General features: G+C 38.6%; 5 protein-coding genes and 1 long non-coding RNA gene across 19 annotated transcripts in view; 3 read left to right on the top strand and 3 right to left on the bottom strand.

Annotated features, from left to right (window-relative positions):
- Positions 1-3: 3 nt before the first annotated feature.
- LOC135165255 (choline transporter-like 1) lies at positions 4-4239 on the top strand. 2 transcript variants are annotated; one of them, XM_064126377.1, is made up of 4 exons: positions 4-142; positions 375-496; positions 554-699; positions 900-4239. In XM_064126377.1, the coding sequence occupies exons 2-4, from the start codon at positions 383-385 to the stop codon at positions 2653-2655; spliced, it is 2016 nt and encodes a 671-aa protein (XP_063982447.1). In that variant the 5' UTR covers positions 4-142; positions 375-382; the 3' UTR covers positions 2656-4239. The 2 variants fall into 2 exon arrangements, with proteins under 2 accessions (XP_063982447.1, XP_063982446.1); XM_064126376.1 differs by lacking the exon at positions 4-142 and having other exon boundaries at positions 279-496.
- On the bottom strand, positions 2447-4834 carry LOC135165266 (uncharacterized). The gene is made up of 2 exons (XR_010299473.1): positions 4778-4834; positions 2447-4716 (listed from the first exon to the last, which is right to left on the bottom strand). It is a non-coding gene; the product is annotated as an uncharacterized LOC135165266 (long non-coding RNA).
- LOC135165250 (probable E3 ubiquitin-protein ligase HERC4) lies at positions 4461-16808 on the top strand. Of its 8 annotated transcripts, none has more exons than XR_010299463.1 (5): positions 4850-5307; positions 5617-8712; positions 8946-9170; positions 12514-12805; positions 16649-16808. XR_010299463.1 is itself a non-coding variant. In XM_064126359.1 (3 exons), exons 1-3 carry the CDS (start codon positions 5305-5307, stop codon positions 9096-9098), a joined length of 3252 nt encoding a protein of 1083 aa, XP_063982429.1. In that variant the 5' UTR covers positions 4850-5304; the 3' UTR covers positions 9099-9287. The 8 variants fall into 8 exon arrangements, 1 of the variants encoding a protein (XP_063982429.1); XR_010299464.1 differs by lacking the exon at positions 16649-16808 and adding an exon at positions 15624-15766; XR_010299467.1 differs by lacking the exons at positions 4850-5307; positions 16649-16808 and adding an exon at positions 4461-4617 and having other exon boundaries at positions 12514-13049.
- Positions 9466-16941, bottom strand: LOC135165262 (proline-rich protein HaeIII subfamily 1-like). 3 transcript variants are annotated; one of them, XM_064126389.1, is made up of 6 exons: positions 16808-16941; positions 15718-15821; positions 12294-12373; positions 11498-11758; positions 10985-11089; positions 9466-10446 (listed from the first exon to the last, which is right to left on the bottom strand). In XM_064126389.1, exons 1-6 carry the CDS (start codon positions 16933-16935, stop codon positions 10168-10170), a joined length of 957 nt encoding a protein of 318 aa, XP_063982459.1. In that variant the 5' UTR covers positions 16936-16941; the 3' UTR covers positions 9466-10167. The 3 variants fall into 3 exon arrangements, with proteins under 3 accessions (XP_063982459.1, XP_063982461.1, XP_063982460.1); XM_064126391.1 differs by lacking the exon at positions 16808-16941 and adding an exon at positions 16073-16200; XM_064126390.1 differs by lacking the exons at positions 15718-15821; positions 16808-16941 and adding an exon at positions 13761-13911.
- Positions 16942-19618: 2677 nt separating this feature from the next.
- Positions 19619-23542, top strand: LOC135165261 (zinc finger protein 264-like). Its single transcript, XM_064126388.1, has 2 exons — positions 19619-19951; positions 21115-23542. The coding sequence occupies exons 1-2, from the start codon at positions 19787-19789 to the stop codon at positions 22270-22272; spliced, it is 1323 nt and encodes a 440-aa protein (XP_063982458.1). The 5' UTR covers positions 19619-19786; the 3' UTR covers positions 22273-23542.
- Positions 23543-23952: 410 nt separating this feature from the next.
- The window catches only part of LOC135165257 (S-adenosylmethionine synthase), a 36594-nt gene continuing 33199 nt past the window's right edge, over positions 23953-27347 (bottom strand). For all 4 annotated transcript variants that reach the window (XM_064126385.1, XM_064126384.1, XM_064126383.1 and 1 more), the window contains 4 exons: positions 26690-26833; positions 26094-26312; positions 25312-25628; positions 23953-24823 (listed from right to left, as the gene is read on the bottom strand). In XM_064126385.1, the coding sequence (XP_063982455.1) occupies positions 24718-24823; positions 25312-25628; positions 26094-26312; positions 26690-26833 (786 nt within the window). In that variant the 3' untranslated portion in view covers positions 23953-24717. The remainder of the gene's footprint in view (positions 24824-25311; positions 25629-26093; positions 26313-26689; positions 26834-27347) is intronic.

Below are 27347 nucleotides of genomic sequence, written 5' to 3'. Positions count from 1 at the left end.
TAGGTCAGCGGGAAAATTTTAATGCCGAAAATTTCCAGATTTGATCGAACGGGAAGAAAATTATGGGGAGTTCCTAGGGACCCTATATTGGATTTTATCGTTAGAAAACTGTGACAAGTGCAAACAAAGAATAATTGGGAAGGTAATTGACCAGTGTTACTTGCAAACAAGACGAGATAGCAATTTTATTGAGGTTAGAATTCGTAAGAATTAAGGAGGGTGTCTAGGGACCCTATACCAGTAGTTGTTTTCACTAGGCAGGAACAAAACAGGTGTAGTAATAGGGGAATAATATACCTTGATGGGCATCATCCCTCGTAAACTGATAAAGTGTAAATAAGAGGGTTTTTAGCTGATAGTGAGGGGAATTTTAGGAAAGAGGATGCTGTGCTATGACGCAGAGGAGGATGACGATCAGCGGCAGGACACCGTCAGGATACGGAGGTGTACAGATATACTCTGGCTGTCTCTGTTTATCGTATTCTGGTTTCTCATGGTGAGTAAACAAATGGAGAGTAGCAGAGCAGTTTTGTAAATTACAGTTTGGGTTTAGATTATGATAGCGGCTTTTGCACTCGTTTATGGGAATCCACTGAGGCTCATCAATGGGTATGATAGCTTCGGAAACACCTGTGGGACAAAGAATAATCCCAAGTTTGGGGATATGGAGTTGTCCGGACAAGACACCAGTGACAAACCGTGAGTGAGCATTTATTTTGAAGTAGATTTGTTATTTTTCATTGTTTTCACAGAAATTCATAAAAGTCGATTGTTATGGACAAATCATTGTATTTAGGGATTTGCTGTACTAAAGGATATAACAATACAACAATCTAACAATTCTGCAAGTGAAAAATCCATAAAGTCGTTGTAGTTAGCAATTATGATCTGTCCTTCAGGTATCTATTCTTCCTGGACGTGAGAGACATAAAACAATCACTGAAGATCTGCGTGCGAAAATGTCCAGACCGTAAGATGAATTACATGAGTGATGTGTGTCAATTCTACAAATCCACCGGCTCTCAGCTCTGTCACGATCGTCCGGAGGTGGGTTTCACCGCCTGTTCCGATACTGGTACTCAGAACAAGACGGGGTACTGTCCAAGATTGCCCGTCCACGACAGCACACCAATCCTGAACCGTTGTGTACCGAGGGCAGTTAAAGATATTCCAAAAAATCTTGTGTACAATCTCTACAGTCTACTCAACTCGTGGGACATATTCGAACAGATCCTGGGTGATCTGTACAAGACATGGAGGGAAATACTGGCTCTTTCCTTCTTAGCATTTGTGCTGTCTCTGTTCATGATTGCCATCTTCCATCTACTGGCTAGCATTGTCACCTGGATTGTGATGATTCTCGTCAGTGTTTCCTGTATTGCGGGAACTGTTCTGCTCTGGTGGACATACACAGGAATAAAGTATACCCTGGACGAAACCGATCCTGACCAACTGCTGGAGGAATCTGTGAGGAACGAAAGGGCATTTCTCGTTTTTGCAATCATCGCCACAGTAATAACTGTCATCCTCCTGTTCATCGTGATCTTTCTGCGGAAAAGGATAGCATTCATGACTGAATTATTCCGAGAAAGTGCAAAGTGCATGGCTGAGCTGCCCGGATTATTCTTACAGCCGCTCCTGACATTTATCGTTCTTCTTATATTCTACGCATTTTGGATTACAATTGTCCTCAATCTTGCGACAGCCAACTATCCTGGAGAGAGATCTGTTCAGATGTTGAATTCGTCGGGAAATATTCAACTGTTGAATCCCACAATTGACAAGGAGGCATTGATGAATCAGGAAAGACTGGATTTACCGATTACTCGATTCAAAAAACTTACTCTCGTGGAATATGTCGATGCAACGTGGGTGAAGTATATGTGGTGGGTGTACATAATCGGCTTTATTTGGATATCAGAATTTATAACCGCTTGTCAGGAGCTGGTGATCGCGGGTGCTGTTGCTCAGTGGTATTTCAGAGGTAAAGGGGCGAATACCTCCCCAGTCTGTTCGTCCATCGGCAAACTAGTGAGTTACCATCTGGGTTCAGTTGCCTGCGGCTCTCTTCTCATCACGATCTTCAAGCTCCCCCGGCTGATTCTCACCTATATCCACAAGAAACTCGAGCTCTCCAAGGACACCTCCCCCTGCGCCCAATGTGGCCTCAAGTCCTGCATCTGCTGCTTCTACTGCCTGGAAAACTTCATCCGCTTCCTGAACCACAACGCCTACACAGTCATCGCCATCGAGGGCACAAATTTTTGCAAATCGACGAAAATCGCCTTCTCCACACTGTCCAGCAATGCTCTGCAGCTAGCTGTTGTCAACGGCATCGGCGACTTCATTCTCTTTCTCGGGAAATGTTTCGTGACAGCCACCACTGGAAGTATTGCTCTGCTCTTTATGCGACAAGATCCAAAACTCCATTTCTACGCTGTTCCCATTTTTGTGGTCTGTTTGTTTTCCTTTTTTATCGCTCACTGCGTCATTTCTCTGTTCGAGATGGTCATTGACACATTGTTTTTGTGCGTTTGCGAGGATCAGAACTTGAATGGGGAGAATGGAAGGTGGAGACAGTCAACGTTCGCTCAAATTGGAGCTAAAAATATGAGTACAAATGGACAGCATGAGCTGGCTCCCATGAATCGGTAGAATTTTTTGAGACAATAATTACTTTTGCCAAAAAATTATTTCCTTTGGGGGAGAATTTTTTGTAAGAGCATATTTCTCTAGGAGAGGAATTCCCAGATTGTCAAGTCAATTGAATTAACTTAGTACACGTGTGTTATTCGTAACGAATGACTCAAAACTCTGTCATAACAAGGAATTTGTGATACAATTTTTTTATCAAGCATTTGTAACGTTAAAGAGTAAATTTATTCAAGGACTTATGTAGCGTTATGTAGCGTAATCATTCCATAATTCAACATAATTATAATATTTTCGGCGGATGTGAAGAACCTGGGAATAACTGGCTTAGAGAATTGGCATAAATAATTTTTTTGCTGAGTGCGGTGAAAATTCAATTTCGTTCTGATCCATTCCATTGAAAAATTTCTCATTCTTCATATAAAATAGTCGGGTTTTATATTGATATTTTCTAATAGGGCTGTTTCTACAAGAATTTTCCACTACAGATTTTTTTCTGTACAATATTTTTCATTGACTGATTCTATTGAAAAAAACACGCAAAGTGCGGATTTTTAATCAGGGTGAATAATGAATGGAAAATTTCTTCATTTTTGAATCGACTTAACAGTAAAACTAGTAGGAAATTCAATAAAAAATCCACTAGAATTTTCAACAAGATTCATATGTGTCATCTGTCAATTGATGTGAGATCATGAATGTCCGGGAGAGAATGATAATTTTATGTATAATAATAGTTAGATTATTTCTAATTGTAGTACCAGATCCGAAGTATTTTTTCGAAGCAGTTATTAAATGCCTATTTTTATAGAAAATTCTATTCATTAATTTTATCTATTGCACAAATTATGCTCTTGATGGTTCCTCGCGTGCAATACTACGTGTATTTCCACACTTATCTGAAAGTGAGATAGTATTACTTGAGGGCAATTCTGCGAAAATTTTCCCATGAAAATTATGTGGTGTTTCATGCCCTGGGGGAAATATCTTACTACTTCGTGCAATCGACTCTTGAAACACTGGTGATAAAATTTTTTATATGTATTTTTACACAGAAATATTGTATTTTTAAGCACACGCGTGAATAAAATCGTTAGGAGTCCTTTAGGGATTCTCTCAAAAGCAGATTAAATTCTCTGAATATTAAGAAAAAGCTGCTGGATTTAAATTTTTCAAAGGATCAAATTTCCAGACCATATTGATATAGAAAATGTAAATCTATTCAAATGTTCCCCTCGATTCTTCTTGTAGAATGAGGGCAAAGGCCAACCGAATTTCCACGAAGATTCCTTGGACTTTTAATGATATTGCATAACATTTTTAGAGATATCCAGGAAAATTATCTAACCAATTCATTGAGCTTTTCTATGGCATTTTTCATACGTGTATTACCTTTTTGTATTGATGTACCGGAAGAGAGTGAGAGGAAATTGTGTGTACTTGTGGTTTTAATTACGAAACATTCCTACAACAACGAATTTTGTTCTAACGTGATAGAATTATTTTTAACAATTAGTTTTTTTATTCCTGAATGATGTACGAAATAGTATTTACGAGTCTTTTAATAAAATCATGGTGAAAAGTCAAGTGATTTATCTTTCATTTATACTAAATTACATTCCTTAGTAACTTAACATATCATCAGTTCAGTTTCATAAGGACTTTCTTTGCAGCTCTAATTGTTCTTCACGAAAAACGTCTTGACAAGATTTTTTTCTCGTATCCACAATCTCCAAAAAATTCAATCTGCTGTAGATTTTTCCATCCCACCCCACCAATTCCTCCACCAATCAAGTAGGACATCTGTCGTGTCATTCGGTTTTTTACTTCAAAATTTCCGTAAACACCATTATCTATTTATAGCTGTCCATATACTTTCGAGAATATTGAATTTCAGTTGTCAGTTTTGACAAGCAATGGCTTCCCTCAAAGGCGATTTTATTATTGAAAAATAGTTAGGATAAAGTGAGTACCACAGGGATTGATGACTAATTAACCATTGGCTATTAAACTCTGCATATTCCCAGCTCGATCAGTCATGAATAAATTGAGATTGAATGGTAGCTGAAACCAGAAAAAATATGATGATTGAAATTCTTACTCGTGGAGTACAGAAAATCATCACCATTGGGTTTATGGAATCGCTTGGGAGACTGCTAGACTCACGAAAACAGTGGCCGTGACGTCAATATAACCTAACTCAATACTAGTTGAGTCGTGACAAGCATGATCGTAGCACTGGACTAGACGTGAGAAGAATAACAAATTAAATTTACCTAAATTTACGGACATAAATTATCGATTTATTTGGCGATATCGGTAGTCATTATAAATTAGGGGTGTTCAAACAACATGACGAGTGACACTATCATATCGAGAAATTCATTAACAACAGCTTTGTGATTGTGCATCCCTTTGTTCGTGAATTTAAATTCACCTAGTAAGTCATCACAATTGACCTGAGGACAAGCACTCCCGCTATTTGAACGTACTTGCTTATTAGGGTGTAGAGGAGTTGATTTGTAGCACCGAAAAGAGTAAGCAGTGTGGAGATGCCTTGACCGAACGGTCGTTGCTTCATTTATTTGCACTAAAATTCCCTGGGATAATACCGTTGGGTGACGATGGGATAATACGGACTTGGAATTTGAAATGGTAATTTTGTATTCCTCTGCTATTTTTCACATTCATTAATCTAAAAGAGGAACAAAACGAAGATTCTAGATGTGTATAGTGATCAGTCGAAACGAGTTCATTGCACTACAGATTGGATTTTTGAGAAATATCCGAGGATCAAAGGGAGATAGTGAAATCCTCGTGAATATATTTTTTTTTACAAAAGGAGAGTCACAAAAAAATTTAAAAAAATTACAGAGATATTCACGAAAAGCAGGACTTCTTTAATGTCAGGACTCATACAATCCCATTCCAATAATCCTAACGGAAATAAATCTTCTCTTGCAGGCAGGCAACTCGAAGAAGCGTAGACTGGACATAGACCCTACCGTGACCCTCGTAACTCCACAATCCGATCCCCATCCCAATCAGGACCCGGACATGTTCTGCTGGGGCAGTACCGCTCACGGCGAGCTCGGCCTGGGGGGCATTGAGGACGAGAATATCCTCATTCCCCGTGAGGTAGACTTCGATAAAGCCACTCAAGTAATGCAAATCTCCTGCGGTGAGAACTACACAATTCTCATAACGACCGAAGGTCACCTCTATTCCTGTGGCAACAACGACTATGGTCAGCTGGGGCGTCTGAAGTCCCGCAAAAGATTCCAGGAAATCCCCTCACTCGACGCCTTCGTCTTCAAGAGAGTCTCCTGTGGGGGCAGTCACAGCCTCGCAATCAACGAATGGGGCCAGTTATTCTGTTGGGGCAGCAATTCAGACGGACAACTGGGCTTAAACTCCCACGTTCCTATCGAGGAAACACCCCGGATGGTGAAGAGCCTCGGTGCTAATTTCATCGTCCAGGTGGCTTGTGGCCTGAAGCACGCCCTGGCGTTGACCAACAACGGAGAACTCTACGCCTGGGGCAGCAACGTAGAGGGTCAACTGGGTCTCGGCACTGACATCAAGACTGAATTAAAACCGAAGCTCATCACTTCTTTGGCAGGGATTCCCATAGCCTTCGTAGCGTGCGGTGGTTATCACTCCCTCATCGTCTCCAAGTCCGGGGCAATCTACGCCTGGGGGAGGAATACCTTCGGCCAACTGGGTATTCCCGTCCCTGGAAACGTACACTATCCCCACCAGCTGCGAACTCTGAGATCAACAAAGGTGAGGTACATTTCCTGCGGAGAGAACTTCACAGCATTTCTCACTATCGACGGTGGAGTCTTCACCTGTGGCGCCGGTATGTATGGACAGTTGGGACATGGAACGAACAGCAACGAAGTTCTCCCTCGGAAGATAATGGAGCTAATGGGGAGTGTTGTCACCCAGATAACGTGTGGTAGACGCCATATGCTGGCGCTGGTACCCTCCAGGGGTCGCGTATATGCCTGGGGTCTCGGGGGCGCGGGACAATTAGGAATTAAGGGGACCTGCAGTGTTCCCGTTCCGCAGGTAGTTCTCGGTCCTTGGGTTTCCCCCAACGGCACCTCCATCTATACCATTGACGGTCCCAAGAGTGAATACAGCGTTGACTGCGTCGTAAGACACATTTACTCGGGGGGTGATCACTGTTTCGCGACAGTCAACAAAAGGGAGGAGAACGTGAAGCCAGATGATTGCAGATATTACGACGGTTTCTCGCAGATCCTGATGGTCACTGAGGACCACCTCCGGGACTGTCAGAGAGTAGCTGCGGGAGAGATTCTGGATCACGACTTGATGACTTATTTGGAGACTGTTTTCAGGAGTCAAGCCTGCATCAATGCCTCGTTTCTCCTCGATGACGATGTGCATTATGGATGCTCGAGCAAGCACTCGGGTGTTGACGTTGAAAAGGCATCAAGAATGTTCGGGTTGATAACAGACATAGAAAACGTGACTATTCAGGAGTTGATCTTCACGTCGATTGTTGAAGGACTCATTCCTTCGTTGGTTGCCTCTCCACCAGACGTGGAGACACTCAGGATTTACGTTGTCCTTCCCCTGTACCATGGGTTCATGGAGGTGAATAATGGGAGTAGTCTACAGGTGCCTTTTGCTAAGGCCCTGCTGTCACTGAAGGCCGAGGCCCGGAAGGTCGTTGGAATATGGTGGACGAAGGCCCCTGTTCAGGTCTTTCATAGGCTGATTAGATCGTACAAGGCAGTGATTCTTTCCATGATTAAGGATGCCAGAGAAGCTGACAACAGTTCTATTTGCAAAGATCGGGCGTTGAAATGTTGTCTGGATATTCTTCAGTTCATTAATGAGTTGAATAAGACGCAGAGCGAAGGATTGCGCGTTCCTTATGACATGTTCTATATGCCTGAACTTTCAGATTTAATCGCCATTTCAATGGACTATGTTAAATTTTCCACAAGTCTTGATCCCTTCGCAAGTGGTATTTCTTTCTGCCATTATCCTTTCTTGTTCGACGCTCAAGCCAAAACCATTCTCTTGGAGACTGATCAGGAGATACAGAAGTACTCAGCGATGAACGAAGCCGCCCACAGGGCCATTAGGAACATCTTTATTAATAATCATACCGTTACAATCCAGCAATTTCTCATGCTCAATGTCTCCAGGGAGAATCTCGTTGCGGATACACTGAGGGAACTGTCAGCTCAAGAGTCGAGTGATCTAAAAAAACCTCTGAAGGTCAAGTTCTTTGGAGAAGAAGCTGAGGACGCCGGTGGCGTCAAGAAGGAATTCTTCATGCTTCTGCTCAAGGAGATACTGGATCCCAAGTATGGAATGTTTAAGCAGTATGAGGAGACCAGAACCATCTGGTTCCGTGAAGACTCATTCGAAGGCGAACAGATGTACTTCTTAATTGGCATTCTCTGTGGCCTCGTTATCTACAATTTTATCATTATTAATCTGCCCTTTCCACTGGCCCTTTACAAGAAATTACTCGAGGAGAAAGTGACTCTGGCTGACCTCAAAGACCTCTCGCCAGTCCTCGCAAGGAGCTTGCAAAGTGTCTTGGATTATGAGAATGCGGATCTTGAGGATGTGTTTTGTCTGAATTTTGAGGTGACACGTGAGTTTTTTGGGGAACAGAGAGTTTATGAGCTTGTGCCTGGTGGAAGCAAGACTCCAGTGACTTTGGAGAATAAGAAAGAATTTGTTGATCTTTATGTGGATTATATTTTTAATAAATCTGTGGAATCACAGTTTGCGGCGTTTTACAAGGGATTCCATAAGGTGTGTGGGGGACATGTGCTGAAGCTGTTTTACAGTCATGAACTGATGGCCGTTGTCGTTGGAAATGAAAATTATGACTGGAAGGAGTTGGAGGCGAATGCTTCGTATAAGGAAGGCTACTCCAAGGACGATCCAACGATCGTCATGTTCTGGGAGATTTTTCATGAACTTCCACTTGAGGAGAAGAAGAAGTTCTTATTGTTCCTCACAGGGAGTGATAGGATACCTATTCAGGGGATGAAAGCTATTAAGGTATCGTGTGACAGAGATTACTAACAGTATTTTTAATTTAGAGAAGTAAGATAAAGTCGAGGTGACGGCGAGGTTCATAAGAACGTGGGAAAGACTCCTTTATTTTTCTTCCTGTGGTTATGACATTATTTTCCATTCTGGCGTAGGTGCAGAAATTAGTTGATTAATCACGATTGTAGATTTTTAATTACCAGTCATAATACGATTTTACTATCTTATTTTTCTTCTTGCAGATTACTATCCAACCAATGACTGATGACAAGTATTTACCAGTTGCCCACACGTGCTTCAACCTTCTGGACTTGCCGCGATACCAAACGAGGGAAAGACTCAGGTACAAACTACTTCAAGCCATTCAACAAACCCAAGGATTCTCACTGGTCTGATGATGTCTCCTCGTCATTCCCAAGATATTTTCTTACGAATCGATCGCCAGATGGGAGATACCGCTTGGAGACGTATGTCAAAATCGAGATAATTTTTTATTACCACTAACCAGCATGTATATAATTTTTGTTAGGCTGGCCTAACATTAATTATACTGTTCAGATATAATAGAATGGATTTGAAAATCGTTTGACATTATTTCGTTGGAACCACATGACCCACCTCACGTTCATCCATTTATTTATTCATTTTATAATGAATTTTCAGTTAACTCAAGGGACATGCGATGAATTAATTGCTCGAGAAAGTTGAGTTGAACTTCTTTTTGCCACAAAATAGAGCAATGGCTCAAAAAAAAAAACTTCAACGATTGCAATAATTTATTTCATCATCTACATCAATGCATAATCTCCATCATCACCACTAATGTTAGTAAGTACATCATGCTCGACGAAATATCGTTGAATAATTATAAAAAAAAATACACCAAGATTTTCATCTTCTGATCGTTAAACATTTTGTACAATAAAGCATTTAACAGGTAAGTCGTGCGCTCACAGTATTCGATTTGTCTCGTCGTTCGTTCTCTTAACAATTCCATATCTCTCAGCTGATTTTCAAGCGCCTCATGTAACGCTAGAAATAAATTTCCGATATAATTTCAGCCGCTGAACAGTATCATTCCAATGATTACCGATAGCAAACAAGCGTTAGTGACTGATATTTGAATATTTTTTCTCTAATGAAAAGCCAATAATTTGAGGGAGAAAAGTCAGTCTCTAGGTAACAGTTCACCACACGAATTGTCTTGGGAGGAGAAATGATCAGTTGAACTCGATGACTGGAAACAGCTGAGGATGATACCCCCACAGTCATCGAATATTTCTCTTCAGTCATTGGCGGACATTTATGAATATTCCCCGGTGTTCAGGCCATTCCTCTTCAATCTCCAAATGTCTCTCGAACGAATGCAATTTTGACGATTTTTTTTCCTTCTCGAGGTGGATTATTCACTCTTAAGAACGAAAATAAATCGTCAATTTCGCGTGATTTTTTTAGAATTATTCATTAATGTTGATAAGATGGCGTGAAATATTGCGTTCCAGGTGGTGCTCTGTATCCAGGATAGGTGCTGTTGAGGGCGTGTTGAGCGAAAAAGCCACTGTAATCTTTGTTAACCCGACGTGGTCTGAATATTGGTCCTTTGGCCAATTCCATTCTCGCTTGATTCTCCGCCTCTGTCTGTGCTTTCACTGATGCCGGTGGCCACTTCATGTCCCCTCTCATATTGCCACTCACTGGTGCCATTGTTGCTGCTGGTTGAGCTTGGTAAACTGGCGCTGGTTGCTGGTGGACATCAATGTTTTACATTTATTTATAAATATTAAACTGTAAATTATGACATTGGGACGGGTGTTTTGGGATATTGCCCGGTTTTGAAAAATTTTCGCGGATCAACTCGTAATTTTTGGGTGAAAATAGACTGGTCTCCAGGTAATGCAGCCAATCTGTCAAGCTTCAAGGATTGTTGCTATGTGTTTTGGCTTTGATCAACAGCCAATGATTATTATTAATGCGAGATTCATTGCCGGTGGGTTGCATTATTCAGCCGAGTATTTTTTGATGTAGAAAAGTTCTCAGTAAAATCTGTTTCATTGAGCAATCGGGTTTGATAAACTTTTTTGATTATGAATATTTCCTGTTAAATATTTCAATTGAATGATAAACTAACAGAATGACAGAATCAACTAATAATAGTCCGATAGAAATTTATAGAAAATTTGTTGAGAAGAATATGTTTTTTTTTCTGTCAAGAAACAAATGGTTGAAAAATTGATACCATAATAATTTCGGGCACGAGACAATACAAAAAAAATGTTTGTACCTGAGAAATTGGTGGTTCAGGCCTCAAAGTAATCACAGATGGTGGTGGTTGAGAAACAGGCTGGGATGATTGATGTCTAGGAGCTCCCTCGATCGAGTCCGATTTCTATTTAAAAAATGTCAAAAATTTTCATTAACTGCCGTATTTTATTTAACCTGTGAATACGAGTTTTTAGTTGACTACTGGTAAATCATCTCCCTAAACCGAACACCTCCAAACTTCAATATCTTAAAAGCCTCGGGGTTAAAACCAATATTGTTGCCATTAAAATACTCCAGAAAATCGTGAAAACGTGTTTTTGGATTGGAAATTCTGTTAGTGTTGTATCGATTCTGTTAAAGAACTTTGCAACTTGGTTCGCATTTTTTATTAAAAGGTTTCCTAAAATTCTGTAGAATGTATTTCCAGGATTTAATTGTCCTGTGAAAATATCCATTGAAGTTTAATGGAATCGCCCAAAAGCTGATGGAAAGTTCACTTAAAAACCTCCATAAAGTCATACGTGCGACTTACCTTGAATACCGGTTGATGTGTTTGAGGTGATCCCCAGGATATTTCATGCGCTGGCAATGGAGAGGTTGCGGGTGGTGTGACAGGTGCCCAGGGTTTCGGTGCAATTTGATGTTGATAACCCTGAGGTGTTCGTAATGTTCCCCCAGGGCTTAAGGGAGTGGACAGTTGTGGTGATGCACGGGGCAGAGACGTATGGGGTTGAGGCGATGGACCTGATGAGGGACTCGTCTCGTATGATGCGTACTCACCAACTCCCCGAGTCTTCGCAAGAAACATTTTTGTCAGTTCCTCCTCACAGGTGGAATATAAATTGTACGGAAAAGTAAAACGAGTTCGACAGGAAATGATATCGAATTCTGTAGATCGTCTATTGAAAATTCTATTATATTTCCACTGATTCTGTTGTAAACCTCAACGATTTTTTATTCACTGGGGAATTTTTTTCGCGAAAAAAGGGGAATAGAAAATATTGATTTGAAGATCAATAGAATTCCCTTCTTTCAACCGAATATTTTTTATTAAATTTCCTTTTTAAAAGAGACGCAGAATATCTCAAGGGAATCAGCAGAAACTAGTAGGAGAATATTCAATAGAAATCCAATAGAACTTCCCTATCCTTTGGATTGGTTCAACATGCGAAGGATCGTGTTTCAGAGGTAGATTTCCTGGTGCAATAATCCAACCGCGATAAACGTGAGTAGTCAACCGCGAACTCGAGAGTCCACACGGTTACACAAGCTGTCATGCGTAAATGTTTATTGACATTTAGGGGAACTCCAGGATTTTGAGGTACTACCTTTGCTTGGACTGGTGATTGCTCGATGAAGTCGATGTCGTCGTCACCGGCTGGGGGTGGCCAAGTTACTCGTTTCAAACCTTTAATGAAAATCACTTTCCATTGATTTCAAATCATTAATTTAATCGTCTTTACATCCCCTTATCAACTAATTGATCCATTTTAACATAAATTCATCAAAATGAGCGACTCAAGTCTCCCTGTATTTTATTGATTACAGCCCTGTGCCTCGGAATTTCACCACCTGATGCAATACGTGCGGAAAATTCTCGATATTCATCTAGAATGAATGGAAAGCCCTGGGTTACATTGGAAAGGTTTTTCACTTGGCTGGGTTGAGCATCGTTATAGAAAATATTTTGTCTTCCTGGTGACGATGAACAAGAGCCAACTCTGAAGTTTACGATAATCACTACTCGCATCTGCACATGGGCCAAATAAGCATTTGTATTTCAACGCAGAAATCAGTGATAAAGGAGAAATGTTGAGAAAGAAAGATAAATTCCTAACTTGTAAGTTGTAATTGAATTTTAATTTTATCTAATAATTTGACTATTCTAATTTTAAAGTTTAATTTCCTCAGTTGTCTCAGAAGTCTAATATTTCGGTTTTATTTTTTAATATCAAATCATAAAGAAAATTGGAGACTCGACAATAGAATATTTTTTATAGAAAATTATATAGAACGTCTATTGGGATTCCCAAGTTTAATGTTCAATTTTTCACATCGAGAGGCAATAAAAAATCTAGAAAATTCGTGTCGAGAAATGTTGATGAAAACAGTCTCCTGGAACACCTAGACTTCCTCTATAAAATCGTCTACGTGCACATTTTCAATCTAACAGCATGCACCACCGGTGTAGACCTCATCAACAGAATCGCTCAAAAACAATTCGAATTTCCACCAGAAATACTCCAGAATTATTCTTCAACAAGATATAGTACGTTTTTCTAAAATATTCACGTTCGCGTGTCCCACGCACTGAACAAGCAATCAACACCAGGCACTTCTCCGAATCCCAAAAAACTAAAAAAAAATCCTAAAATTCGCAGGAGTAAGTGAACAACGTATTTTTGTGGTATCGATGCTACGTATTAATAGTGCCACGGCCCTCGTTATATTTAGCAAGAGCCGAAGAATCCACAATTTTCAAAACACGATAATTTTTATTTCAAATGGAATAACTGGTGGGAGGAAACCGCGTCAGATGATCATTTCAGCCGTGAAAACTACGAAAATTCGGTATAATCACAGTGTCAAGTCGCTGCCAAAAACTGAACAAGTCATTAATCAATAGCTCGATTAATGATTAATCTGTATTTCACGAGCCCATTGATCACTGAATCAGAATATTCGAGGGCTTTAGCGATTTTTCTGTCCGAATAAGCACACCTTACCCAGATTATTTGGGCCTCGGTTTTAATTGATGAGACACTAGGAAGAATATCGGAATAACTAGAGCTCACCGACAAACGGAAAGACCGACTGGTGACCACATACTCGCGATAATCGCGGTAACGACCCGGCTAACGTTTTTAGAGACTTATATACACTCAAGGTTTTAATACGATGCCAGGATTTCACGGGTAGTAGGGAGTGCATATTCATCTATTATACTAATAAAAGGTGAAATCCGAGTATTATGAAAGCAAAGACGAATATAATATTTCAGAAAAAAAATATGAGTGGGCATAATTGAAGGTAAAACGTGCACTCGCAGAAACATTGAGTTTTGCGAGGGGAATTTTAGTTGAAATAGTCGTCAGTCAGGTGGGAATTCTTTAATGGATATAATTTCCTAGCGAATGTCCATCATCTCCTCTGGAGATAGGCCAGGGTCATTATGACAACTAGAGTTGTCTAAACTTGCAGTTCCGATTACTGGTCGTAATGAGAAAAATTAATTTTTTTTTAATTAAAAGTTGGCTATTTTGGGGAATTTGTTGTTTTATGAAAATTAGAATTTATCATCTGACATCTGGATAGGGAAATAGAGGAGGGGAGGAAGGAGACGCCGATAGAATCAATCATTTTTAGTCTTCGAATTTGTTAATTAAATTGCGGCCGAGAATTCAAAAAAATTAGGAAGAATTACTGAAATTACATTTAGGACAGAAAGGTTGTTGGTTCTTGTGAGTGAATGAATGATTTGAATTGTAAATGTATGAGTAAGTAAGTGTAGCAATAAAAAATAATTTTTTAATGAAAAAAAAATGATTAATCGTCTCTAGCAATGTAGTATAAGAAGTCCAACTTGCATGGGAATTAATGATAAATTCACAGAATTATTAACATAATTATTGTCTCACCAATAGTTTCTCGTTTGACTACTCGGTTGTCATCGGTGCTGTCGTAAATTCGAAATGCGCGATTTTAAAGACCGTCAGCTAACGCTCAACCTGCGCAACGTTACCCCCCTCACACAACACTCCATTTCATGACCCTCAACAACTTAATTATTTATATTTAAAAAGTCACGGTGAGGATAATTTTCAGATTTTAAAAATAAGTTTTGTATTTTTGTCGAATTTTTTGGGATTTTTTTAGATTTAAAATCCACGCTAGCTTGACCAGAAGGTTTTTGTTATCATCGGTCACTCGTTTAGCTTTTGTCCAAATTTGAATCTTGCAAATTTGAGTTGCGAACGTACTACTTCAAGTAAAAAATCTTGATGCTTCACGAGTCAATCCGTCTGGGCTATTCCATGTTATTCATTTTTGGGAAAAACAATCGTATACCAGGAACTATTTTTTTCATGAGTCACGAATGATCTTTTTTGCGAAGTGCGACTAAAAAGTTGCTTCACAAGGAATTTAATTGACAAATTCAATGAGATTGGCATGCTGATTGCCGAGCATTTCGACTTAGATGCTCTTCATGTATGATGTCATACCAATTAGTTAGGTTTCTGGGGCTGACAATTAATTTTATTCTGGTACCTCGTTGCAATAAATTTACCCTACAACCTTAACGACGTGCCACCTAGAAACTAGGTGAATCATACTGGCCAGTAATAATATAACGCTAATACGCACTATTGTAGCACTATTATCCCAAACAGAGCAAACACCTATAGAAGATCTTAATTAGTAATTATAAATAATGAAAATGTCGAGATCGCCTCCCTATATCCCTATTTTCCCCAAAAAAATCCAAAAAACATTTCAGTAGCGAAGTGATAAAATAAGAAAAATTGACCTACCCCCGAGTTTTTCAACAATATCACCGAATCTAAGGGACATAGCGAAATTTATGTGGTAACATTTCTTGTAGCACTTAATTTACTCCATAAAAATGGTTCTAACGAAAATTTTGCTATTCCCCCCAGATTCCGAGATATCCATCAAACCCTGGGGAACGGTCAAAAGTGTCTCATCTCATTTTACCACTTCACTACTGATTTCCAAGCAACAAAAACTCACCAGGCTGTCCACCACTGCGTTTCCTCGCTTCCTCCTCCTCCAGCATCTTGAGTACCGCACTATTCTGCAGATTCGCTGGTTTCGCCAGCTGATTAAAGTCAATCCTAAAACCCCAGAAATTAAATCAGTAAAATCTCCTCCGCTTGACGAGGAGTAATGGACCTTCCTCAGCCTTCGATATCTCTTTCCCAACGATACGATTCGAAACAATAAAATCTCATTGAATCGTGCGAAAAAAAACTTTTGAAAATGAAAAAAACCGATTTCACTCTGTCAATTGCGAGCTATCACAGATTGGAAAGGCCCATTCAACCTGCGTCTCCCCAGAATAAATAAAATCACTAAATTATTAAACCTCATGATTAATTGATTTATTGACAGCGCAGCTGCTCTTCCCGGGGTACCGAACTGATCAGTCGATCGCGAATCAATGCCTCGGCTATGATATTCGAAAAACAGAGTCAAGTACAGCGGTACGGTGACTTTTACGCAATTCACAAGCTCAAAATTCGCGAGAGCACCTCCGACAAAATTTATTTCTGCTCTTGGGAGTGATTCGTTAATCTGAAAATAAATGTGTCTGATTCATCCTGTTGATCCATTATTCCCCCTGAACCAATCATTGACGCAAGGTGGTTCTCAACACTTAACTGCCAACAGATGTAACAATCTATCTGTTGTGATCAGCGTTTTGTATTTTCTCAAGTAGCAAATTAATAAGATACAACAATTTCCCAACATTGACGCAAATTTGCGCGGTCCTTCGGATATTCTGGCATCAGTCCATCGGTTAAATATTTTAGACAACCGAGGGCTCGAGATATTCATAAATAATTGATTGCCTAGACAGATGAAAAAGTGTTACAGAAAAACGTTGCCAATTCAGCAGAAAATTCTATTAAATTTCTATTGAACTTTCCAAATGTTTCAGCTCATTTTTTATTTTCGATGTGACCTTCTCCATTGAATCATTACTATCAAAGTTCGAGAGATCGACCAGAAGTTGATAAAAAATTCAACAGAAGTCAGCAGATGCTCCTGCAGAATTCACCAGTTGGATGTATTAAATTCTTTCGGGTGTCTTACTCACCCGACAGCACCATTCGCCAATATTTTTGTCTGCCTCTCCAATGTCTCCTGAACGGCCTGTGGCGAGTACAGGTTGATGGGAGAATTGAACTGCTTGTTAACAAGCTTTGGCACGTGTCCTGCCAGCATCTTTGATCGAGTGTGGTATCGGGATTCAGCGATTTTTATCTGAAAATTGATTTTCAGTGGCGAAGTGGTAAATCAACAAAAATCAACGTTTCACATTTAACTTTTTGAATAATATTTCTGAATCTGAGACATGGCACGATTTTTGTTATTACATTTGTGTAGTACTCGAGTCGCTCTTTAAAAAATATTATAACGAAATTTTTCCTCCGTTTTCAATTCGAGTAAATAATTCTTCAAAATTGAAAATAATGTTTGTGTGTTTGTGTTGTTAAACTGTTGCTTTAACTAGCATTTTCCAGGAGGTCGGAGTAATTTCAAGTAATCGAGAGTAGCATTATTTTAGGTCGATGTTATCGATGTAATTACCCTGTTATCACTTTACTCGAAATGTTCACGGGGAAAACGTGTTGGTAACTAGTTGCCTCAGTCCCTGGCAACTCATTATGTCAGGAACCGAGTAACAATATCGCGTGACACAAGGTGGGGCAGGATGGGGAGAAGGATCTAATGGGTTCAATCGCGCTGGACAAGAAATCGATTTGATAAGTAGTGGTATTGCGGGCGAACGGTGGGTACTGCTGGGGATGTTGGACTATCACATGTACATAATATAAATGAGAGATTCCACTGGCGACGACAAGTAGCTGCGTGGCCTACTACCTCCGCGGTTATTTTTGATGCAGAAATTCCGACGAATTATATTTATCTCATATTTCTTTAACATCTGAAAAAATGATTTGGATCGTCTTTCCGGAGAGGATCCCCGGAGTCTTCAGTCTTCATTGATATCAGATCATTCGAAATTGAATAATTCTTTAATTCTTCAAGAAATTTCCTTTCACAATCGACAATTTTCTCGTATTCTGATTTCATTAAGTGGGAAGTTGTTGGCGGATTGAATGACATATCCGGTTTTTCAAGACTTTGAATACAGTTTGAAGCATTTTGCCAATATCTTCGTTTCATTGTTACGAAAAATAAAATTTAAGGATTTAGCGTAAATTAAAATGAGCGACTTTCACGTGCGTTGCAATTTTTATCTCTTTGAGATGACAAAAAATATTGGGGCCGTCTTCCTGAAAAACACTGGCCCATTCTTCACTAACACCAAAGCGTTTGATGCGCAATAATTTTTTGAATCTTGAAAAAATATTCTCTTTTTTCCTACATTTTTACAAAATCCCTATTCATTAATTTCTTGTTATCAACAAACTGAGTAAAATTTCCATATATTATAACACCTAAAAATCGATCAAATGTAAAAATATTCGTCATTTTTGCAATTTTTTTTTATTTTTAATACTCGAGACAATTAAATGAAACGTCTAATGGTCAAAGACGTTCGATGTCACCTTCACTGGAGTGTTATCAAAGCTGTTATTCAGGATGGTTCGATCAACTGTCAATGGAAAAAGACTTTGAAAATCACGATAAAAGAATTTCACGTTAGAATTTTCATTAAAAAAATTTATATAATTTTTCAAATGCGAATAAATCCTATGAAACATTGAATACCCGTAATTTTTTTATTTTTCCCTTGGTAAATGGTATTGAAGCTGTTATTGGAATTGAGTTGCTCAATTGTCAATGCAAAAATACACCGAAACAATGATTAACAGTTAATAATACCTCGAAAAATCACGACGAAGGAATTTCGCGTGCGCCGGAAGAAGTGGGGATCAAAACTAAACTAAAATCTGAAAATTTCAGCTGATACGTAACTCTTCCCGCCTCCGTATTTTCTTTCCCGCCGTGCGAAACCCCCTCTTTCTCATCTCTCTCGTTTCATTTTTGTTCCTCACTCGAGTTATTTTTAATATTCAAACGTATACTAATGCCCTCGATCGTTTTGAGAATATCACACGCCGTTAATTTACCGATTTTATTGCCCTCTCCCATCGTTCTATTATTTTCGAAAAGCCAAAGACATCTGATATTCCTCTCAAACGATATTTGATATTCCGTTCAATCAGGATGAACATATATCGAGGTAAATTTATGTTGGAGATTTTCATAATCCTCACAGGGATTAAAGACGACTTCATCTTATTAAAGTCCGTCCTATTTTTTATTATGACACCTATAATGTTTTTTATTGCGATCTGGTCAACAGAAATTAAAATCCCAAATTTATATCACTCGATTCTCCTATTAATTACCCAACTTTTCATTATAATATTTTACAGCCCCTCGTCGCCGCCATTTTCGCTAATTAATAACTCATTATCCAGTGATTCGAAAAATAATTACCCATTCAATTATTTTTAAATTATTTTTACAATAGTAAATATGGTATTAAGCCTTGTCTTGTGGTCATTGTATGATTTCAATTATTGAAACTTAATTATTTAAATTATTCCACGGTCCATGTTCACCAAAAAATGCTCTATAACTCTTCCAATAAAAATACCTCAATTCATTCCATCGTATCAATTGCTGCGATTTTCGTGAATACCAATTTTCCCGCCGACCTATTAAATCAGTAGGTAATTGTCACCCTTACCGACGCCACCACAGCGTCACCACCGTCGGATCCTTACTTTCGCTGTTCTCATTTCCCTTCCCTTCCCGCCTCACGGACGTTGGCCCGCCATCTTCGTCTCCCTCGTGCAATAGACGAAGATACACGAGTCCCCAGCCAAAATGGCGGACCAATGAAACCCACAATCCCTCCGCAGAGCGCTTTCGACCCGACGCAACCGCGTCACCGCCGCCATTATAGATCCCGTTGTGAGTGACTGAGTTGTTCCCCTGCACTTTGCGACGCAAATTTTCACTGGTAAAAGCGAAATTGCAGGCGTCAAAATCGTTAAAAAACAATCACATAAGTGAATACATCTCAATTACTGAGATGAAGACGTACAGCAGAAAGAAGGGTGATAGTCCAAACAACGTTATTATTCACGTCAATGAATTATGCCGACTGTGCTTGGCCAAGGAGGAAGAGATGGTGCCGATTTATGATGACGAGGCCGTGCCACTGCCACTCAGGATTATGGCTTGTGTTAATCTGGAGGTGAGTTTTAATTAGAAAATTATTTAATTACTCGGGATAAATGGAGGAGAGAGCTTAGGGAAGTGTATAATGGGCTCAAAGCTATCAATCGTTTCAATGAACATAGGAATCTAGTTTATCTCGATTGGATGGACTCCGGTCTGCCTTCTTTTTGTTACGAAAGCGACGCGACTTTGCCCACAAATGGATTTTACCCGACGTTTCAGATTTTATTGAGATTCTTTGGATTTCGTAGAACGACTTGGGTGCACAGAGGGATGAGTTTTGAGGAGGATTTTTTGGGGGACGGGGAGTGGCGGATTTTTTTTGGAGCTGAGGAGGGCATGGAATTTTTCAGGGGGTCTGGAGGAAGGGAATGGCCGTTGATTTAATGTCGATGTATTATTACAGGAATCTATCGCAGGTATCTGTAATTTTTCAATGGGAATCTGTTGTTGAGACGAATGTTTATTATTGATTGAGCTGCCGGATCATAGTTCATGTTATTAGCGTTTGTGCATTGATTTTTAGGATATTTTCCTGATTCGACAATTGATAAGAATGTTTCATTGATTATGAAAATATGTTGACTGCGTGTGACTGTAGGAGGAAATATCGCATGACCTTTTTTGTAAAGTATGGAATTTGCAAGTAAAAATGGTTCATGAAATTTTAACCGAAATCTCCTTCTTACTAGGATAATTGCAAAGCTCTGACTCGTTTCACAATTCGGAGCAAGAGCTTGTTATTCATGAGAGTATCAAAAACGTGAGCCCTTTTTTAGAAGAAACGATGAACAAGATTTTTTTACTCTGGTCTCCCTTTTTCCTGTTGCCAAAGGAACCTGACTTTGCCAACAAATAAATTTTATCCCATGTTTTACGAGATTTTATTCATTTATTTTTTAATGGTTTTTTTAATGTAAAAAAGGATTTGGGAACAGCGAAAGTTAGATTTTTGGAGAACTAATCATGAGGGAGTTGTATTTGGAGTTTAGGATTGCATTCTTAGGGGGCCTGGAGGAAAGGAATGGGATTTGAGTAGATGTCCAGAATTTTTAGAGTTAATATATAGACTGGATAAAATCAATCGAAACTAATTACGAAAACGGAAATAGAAATAGTGTAAATCAATTGCTAATATCAAATAAAATAAAAGTATTTTTTTGGGATGATCTTATTCAGGTTTATGAAGAGGACGGCCTGCCAAACATGATCTGCCACCCATGCAAGTACCAACTCGACAAATCCTACCAGTTCAAGAAGAAATGCGAGGCTGCTGACGCTAAACTACGAAAGCACATGAAGTTGATCCATCGACTGACTGGCCAGACCGAGGAAGAAGAGGTCAGCCAGGACGATGGAAACGAATCTGGTGATGAGCCATCTGGCAGTGGTAAATCTCGTAAAGTAAAACAACTGCTCGCTGAACTTGTTGCTGTCAAAGGGGATGGCAGCCAAGCCGATGGTGATCCCATCGAGGTCACTGAGGAGGAGCTCGTTGGAGGATACATTCTTGGAATGAGTGCTGAGAACATGGACAACGAAGAGACCATTTCGGAGGGTCCGTCCAACATAACTCTGATCCCAGCTGAAGAAAAAACGGCGAAAGCTCGTTGCACAATGCGTGCGGCTCGTATAAAACAAGAGCAAGAATCAGAGGACGATGGAGACGAGCTCCAAAAAGCAATATCGACAGTGGAGAGAAAGAATGTCTACATGATGGAGTTGACGAGCCACATGTCAAATCAGTCTGATAACATCCAACTGCAGCCAATGGGTGACTCACTAGTCGAAGCCAGCGAAGAAATGAAGGTCTTCAAGTGTGATCAGTGCCCCAAAGCCTTCACCCGCAGAATAATGCTGAAGAGCCATCAGTCTGTGCACTCAACCCAGCGAGGCTTCACTTGTCAGGCCTGTGAGAAATGGTTCCCAACGAGATCAGCTCTGATAAGACACGAGCGCACTCACACCGGTGAAAAACCCTTTGGCTGCAACATATGCCATCGTGCATTCGCCCAGAAGGAGATCCTCCTGCGTCATCTAATGACTCACTCGGGACAGAAGCCCTATCCTTGCCAGGATTGCGACAAGAGTTTCACCCAGAGAGAGGCTCTCCGGGTCCATATGAGACGCCATCAGAAGCTCGATCCCAACGACATTCAACTTCATCACTGCCAGCTGTGCCCGAAAGCCTTCTGTCATGCCTCTGGACTCAGCAGACACTTGGTCACTCACACTGGAAGAACTTACAAGTGTGTCGAGTGTGAAAAATCCTTCACTGATAAGAGCTCTTTGCTGAGACACAGTCGCATTCACGCACCCAAGAAAATGCCGAATTAAGAGATGGGTTTTGTTTGATTAATTTTCATTCGGGAATGTCTACAAAATTTTTGCCCTTTTCCAAATTTTTTTGAAAAAGAGGACTTATTCGATAGGAAAATTTGATGAAAAATATTCGATACGTATATTTTTACTCTGAAGCAGTGACAATTTTTGTGACATGAAAAGAGTATCCAATATTTTTCATCTAATCAACTATTTCGAAACACTGATAGAAAGTTTTTTGAAAAGTGCATAGTTTCGTCTGAAGAAACATTGGACAATTTTTTTCAAGAAATTTTGCAATTGTTCCTGGACCTGAATTAACTAGTTTGCATTTCCATATTTTGGGTTTCAAGCAAAAAATTATTGAATAGATTCAAATAGATCCAACTAGAATTGATTTGAGAATCGCATTCTTATTTTGAATAAATTTTCGCCATGAATTTCATCATTCAGAAAAACAAGGATTTTGTAAAGATAAAATTCGGTTAGGGTAATCTCCCAGTTGTACTCAGATATTTCCCAATGATATTCAAATTAATCACTGTGAATTGCACCCGACGAAGCCCTTATGTCATGCCTTTACACTCAGCAGACATTGGATCACTCGGGCGGAAAGGGGTTTCAAACGTATCAAGGGTGCAAAAGGCATCATTCAGTGATAAAGAGTTCTTCGCCGAAGCAGTCGAAGTTCCCAGAAATTGTAAATTCAGCAGGAAAGCCTATTTTTTTCTCCTTTTTAAGGGTGCCTGAGGGGAATTTTCGTACATTTTTTTAATTATTAATTTTTAAGATACGTTTCGCATAATTTTTAATTCAACAGGGAATAAATATTATGCGAAGCATCAATCACAATTCACCACTATTATTTTTTGTGACATAGAATATTATAGACCACTCGGGCATAAAATTCAGTCTTCAAACACGAAATTTATGCCCTTGTACTCTAATGTAGTAATTGTCAATCTCAATCAATTTCTCGTGTTTAGAAATAAAATTGAAAACCCACTCAGATACCCCCAATGTACTAATCACTACTCTAAATAACGCAGATCCTATGATACTAAAAGTAAACTTTTCAACGGAAATTGGACTTTTATTTCAAAATAATTATTTGCGACTGATGAAAACTATTGAATTGAATTTAAATTTTCACTTTCTCATTCTTGATGATTAATATACCGTGAGGATAAGTTTACTGTATATATTCAAGTTTTAAAAAAATTATAGATTTTTTATGTAGCACAGTTCACTTAAGGGGCCGGAGAGGGGAAGCGGAAATTGAGAATCTCCTAATTTTTTTGAAACGAGGAAAAATCAATCAAATCTCATCTCATCTGAGTTTAAAAAATTCCCCCGAGGATCCATTCTGGTCCCTTCTCCGCAATAGATTTAAGCGATAATGAAGAATCATGAGTAATTTCCGATAACAGTAATTTACTTGATCGTTGTATTCTAAGGACAATGTACGAATAATCGATATTGAGTTGATACCGTAAGTGTGTAGACATAAAAACTGAAGAAATTATCAATAAATAAAATTGTAAAATGATGGACAAAGTGATTTTCCGTACCAACGGTAATACAAAAGTTGTGGTGACCCCATATGACTGGAAAACAATCGATTGTCTTCATGAACCCGCCACGTGTGATTAATCACCGTTTCTACATAGGATAAATAAATCTAGCCAGTTAAAATTTCAGAGTAAATGGAGTTATTCTTCCTTTATTCATGCTCGTAGACACAAAACAATAATCAGGTCCAATGGTTTAATATTCCTCTCACTAAAGAGAAAAAAAAAAATTCCTCTTTTACATCGTAAATTCGCACATAATAATTCCAATGCTCTCACTGGTTTTGTACCTTGTATCCATTCATATTTTTCATCTACAGTAACAAGAGACAATTTCACGGTATTTTATATACACAAACTTACATCATACTTAAAATTGATTGTATATCAGTTAATTGGAGATGAAGGAGAGAAAAAAAAGCACCAAATCAAACGATTATATCTCATTATCTGTGCAAATTTTTGAGCTTTGCTTCGGTTTCCAACATCAAGGGGATCGTCATAATCAATGATAAGGCAGAAATCAGTTAAATCTGTATTCGGGGAGTCACAAGTGAATTCAAAATAGTTATAGTTTATTTAAATAATTGCCCAAGATGAATGTAAAAACAATCAACTACAGCATCGTCTCGCAATGATTCACTAAATTTCACACCAGATGCATAATTATAATCTGAATTAACCCGAATGTTTCCTCAACCAAATAATGCGCATGTCTCGTGTCATTGTGGGTGGGTTGAGGAATACTCCTAAAAATGATTTTCTGACAACATATTCGTCGGTAGGGGAGGGGCCCTGAATTAATTATATAACATTTAAGATGATGGATCGATAAGTGTTCCTCGTTCATTCTTTTCTTTCTTCATTTGACTTAATGGAGATCCTCTCATCAATCGAGGATGAGCTGCTTCGGCTGTTCCCAGGTGAAACCATCTCGTCCAAAGTGACCGTATGTACTAGTCTGTTGGTAGATGGGTCGTCGAAGATCCAATTCTCTGTAACAAAATATTTTTATTATTATTCATATTTCCCCTGTTCTTTTCCACCGTTTTAATTTATTAATTTGTCATCTTCGTCCGAAGAATTGCAAAGTGTTTATTGTAGAGAAATGAGACTAGTGGCCAATCCCTTTCGAGGAAGGATTTTCATTTTAATTTTGACTTCTAGTGATTTCGGCTAATTTGAAAAGAAAAATGAAAAACTTGTAATTTGAATCACTTTCATTGTTCCTTTCAATGATTACACTGAAAAGACTGCTAATTATTGAAATTACGCGGAGAATCAATATTGCAACACAAACTTCACGTTTAGAAACATCTTTCTCAGCTGGGTTTTCACATCATGGCATTCAAGAGTAGCAAATACATAACATAACATCATTGAAAGACGATTATCAATTACGGAAGTTATTTACATGTCTCGATCTATTTTTTTCTAAAAATATCAGAAGGTTAATTAGCTTATTAACATAAAAATCACGTACTTCACTATTTTCCCAGGGCGCAGGTCGAAGTTTTTGTTAACAATACCCAAAAGTTTTTCCTGTGGGAGCTTCGATGTTCCATAATCAAAGACTGTAATGGATAGTGGTTCAGCAACTCCAATGGCATATGAAACCTGCACGAGGCAGCGTCTGCAGAGACCAGCCTTTACCAGTGACTTGGCAACCCATCTTGCTGCATAAGCCGCCGATCTGTCGACTTTGGTGAAGTCTTTTCCGGAGAATGCACCACCACCATGTGCACCCCAGCCCCCATAGGTGTCAACGATTATCTTTCTTCCGGTCAATCCAGCGTCACTCTAAATAATAATTAATGTTAAATTCCATGAATATTTTGACATTATTTTGTTTTTCATTACTTATTCATTCGACTTTTAGGAAAGTGATAGAGTTCAGAACTCGTCAATATTGAAAAATTGGAAACCCTCTTGACACATCGTTTCCCCCCTTGTGAAAACTGGAGGCATTCTTGATTAAAAAAGATTGACATGTATTTTTCAAATAATTATTAGATAGAGTTATTATCTTTGTTTTTGTGACTGCGTATTGACATTGTTTTCCAACAAGTGGATAATGGAATTTTTTATGAATTATTTTTTTATCATTACTGTTGCTAATAAATACAGAATTGTCACATGTTCAAAAATTCCATTACAACGAGGCCATTATCCACTTGTTTTTATTTTTCTGCGAATAGAATAAATAATGAAACTTTTCTATGAAATAATATAAAAGAAATTTAATGAAAATCCATCATTACATACCTGTGGCCCACCAATGATGAAAAGCCCACACGGATTGACATGAAAAATGGTCTTTTCATCAAGGTACTTGGCAGGTATGACTTCCTTGATGACTTTGTCCATAACAGCTCTACGTAATTCGTCAAGTGTGATTTTTTCACTGTGTTGAAGTGATACAACAACAGTGTGTACACGAACCGGTACGCAGGCCCCCTGGTCCATCATATACTCGCATGTGACCTATTAAAAATACGTGTAATCTATTTCAAGCTCGCAAGAGTTGTCATCGTGTACAAAAAAAAATTATCGAAAACCCAAGGAATTTTCCTTCAATTTATCGTTGACTCTATTGCCAATTTGGCGTAAAATATTTTCCATTTTTTTTAATTGTATCAAGGAATCTGTACAGAAGTTTTATTAGAAAATTAGGTTAGAGAATTTCTTCATAATTTGTGTTTTTCAATTATTCGGTATAACAGTGGCAATAAAGCTGTGAAATCCTTGAACAGAATCGTCAAAAAATGTAACTTTTACTATAAAAGCGATAGAAATTCACTATAATTTTTTTTCTATGAACTTTCGCGTCTAATTATTAATGAATAATTAATCATAAATACTTGTGTCTTGGAGTCTGGTCTTGCCCACCATAATTCGCCGCTTCGTCTCAGTTCTGCAATTTTTTGATTGAGTTTGTGTGCCAATACAACCGTCAGTGGCATGCACTCATCCGTTTCATCGGTTGCATAACCGAACATTAACCCCTGTTATTAAGAAAATAGAGTTATAAATTCATATACAGTGATAATAATAATGATAAGATGAACAAAATGAAACAAGATGAGAAGAAAGAGAATGTCAAATAATTATTGTTGTATTAATTATGCAACCGTGCCCTCAGAGCAAGAACTGTCACGATAGCAATGATTTGTTTTGTAATTGAGTCTCGAACCTTCACCTATTAATGTTCCATTAATACTACTATTAATGTTACATTGTTCCAGTTATGTTAGTTTTGTATGAAAAATTAAATAGTTATCGATCCAATCGAACACTACTGAAAATTGGACGATATGTAATCGTCAATAGCTCGGTATTGGTTGAGTGAATTTCTTATTTTTGCATTCATTTTCAAGATTATTTGTCACTCTTGAGAATGAAAAAAAAATCGTCCAAATCGCGTCGTTAGTTGATAAGATATTGAAGTTGCAAGAGAACTTGTTGCATGCTAACACCATTTTTTCATGCATCAATCCTTATTTTAGAGATCAAGTTAGT

This window comes from Diachasmimorpha longicaudata, chromosome 8 (assembly GCF_034640455.1).
Source record: "Diachasmimorpha longicaudata isolate KC_UGA_2023 chromosome 8, iyDiaLong2, whole genome shotgun sequence".
NCBI lineage: Eukaryota > Metazoa > Arthropoda > Insecta > Hymenoptera > Braconidae > Diachasmimorpha > Diachasmimorpha longicaudata.
Note: the sequence above shows the minus strand (reverse complement) of the source record. Positions and strands in the feature narration are given on the sequence as shown.

Excerpts from the sequence above, each read along its gene's own strand:
- LOC135165261 (XM_064126388.1), top strand. The coding sequence starts at position 19,787 with ATGAAGACGTACAGCAGAAAGAAGGGTGATAGTCCAAACAACGTTATT. Across the intron at positions 19,952-21,114 it reads TGGCTTGTGTTAATCTGGAG|GTTTATGAAGAGGACGGCCT; the intron begins GTGAGTTTTAAT and ends GATCTTATTCAG.
- LOC135165262 (XM_064126389.1), bottom strand. The coding sequence starts at position 16,935 with ATGCTGGCAGGACACGTGCCAAAGCTTGTTAACAAGCAGTTCAATTCT. Across the intron at positions 15,822-16,807 it reads TTGGCGAATGGTGCTGTCGG|GATTGACTTTAATCAGCTGG; the intron begins GTGAGTAAGACA and ends CTGGGGTTTTAG. Across the intron at positions 11,759-12,293 it reads AATCACCAGTCCAAGCAAAG|ACTCGGGGAGTTGGTGAGTA; the intron begins GTAGTACCTCAA and ends TTTCTTGCGAAG.
- LOC135165255 (XM_064126377.1), top strand. The coding sequence starts at position 383 with ATGCTGTGCTATGACGCAGAGGAGGATGACGATCAGCGGCAGGACACC. Across the intron at positions 497-553 it reads TCGTATTCTGGTTTCTCATG|ATTATGATAGCGGCTTTTGC; the intron begins GTGAGTAAACAA and ends GTTTGGGTTTAG. Across the intron at positions 700-899 it reads CAAGACACCAGTGACAAACC|GTATCTATTCTTCCTGGACG; the intron begins GTGAGTGAGCAT and ends TCTGTCCTTCAG.
- LOC135165250 (XM_064126359.1), top strand. Across the intron at positions 8,713-8,945 it reads AGGGGATGAAAGCTATTAAG|ATTACTATCCAACCAATGAC; the intron begins GTATCGTGTGAC and ends TTCTTCTTGCAG.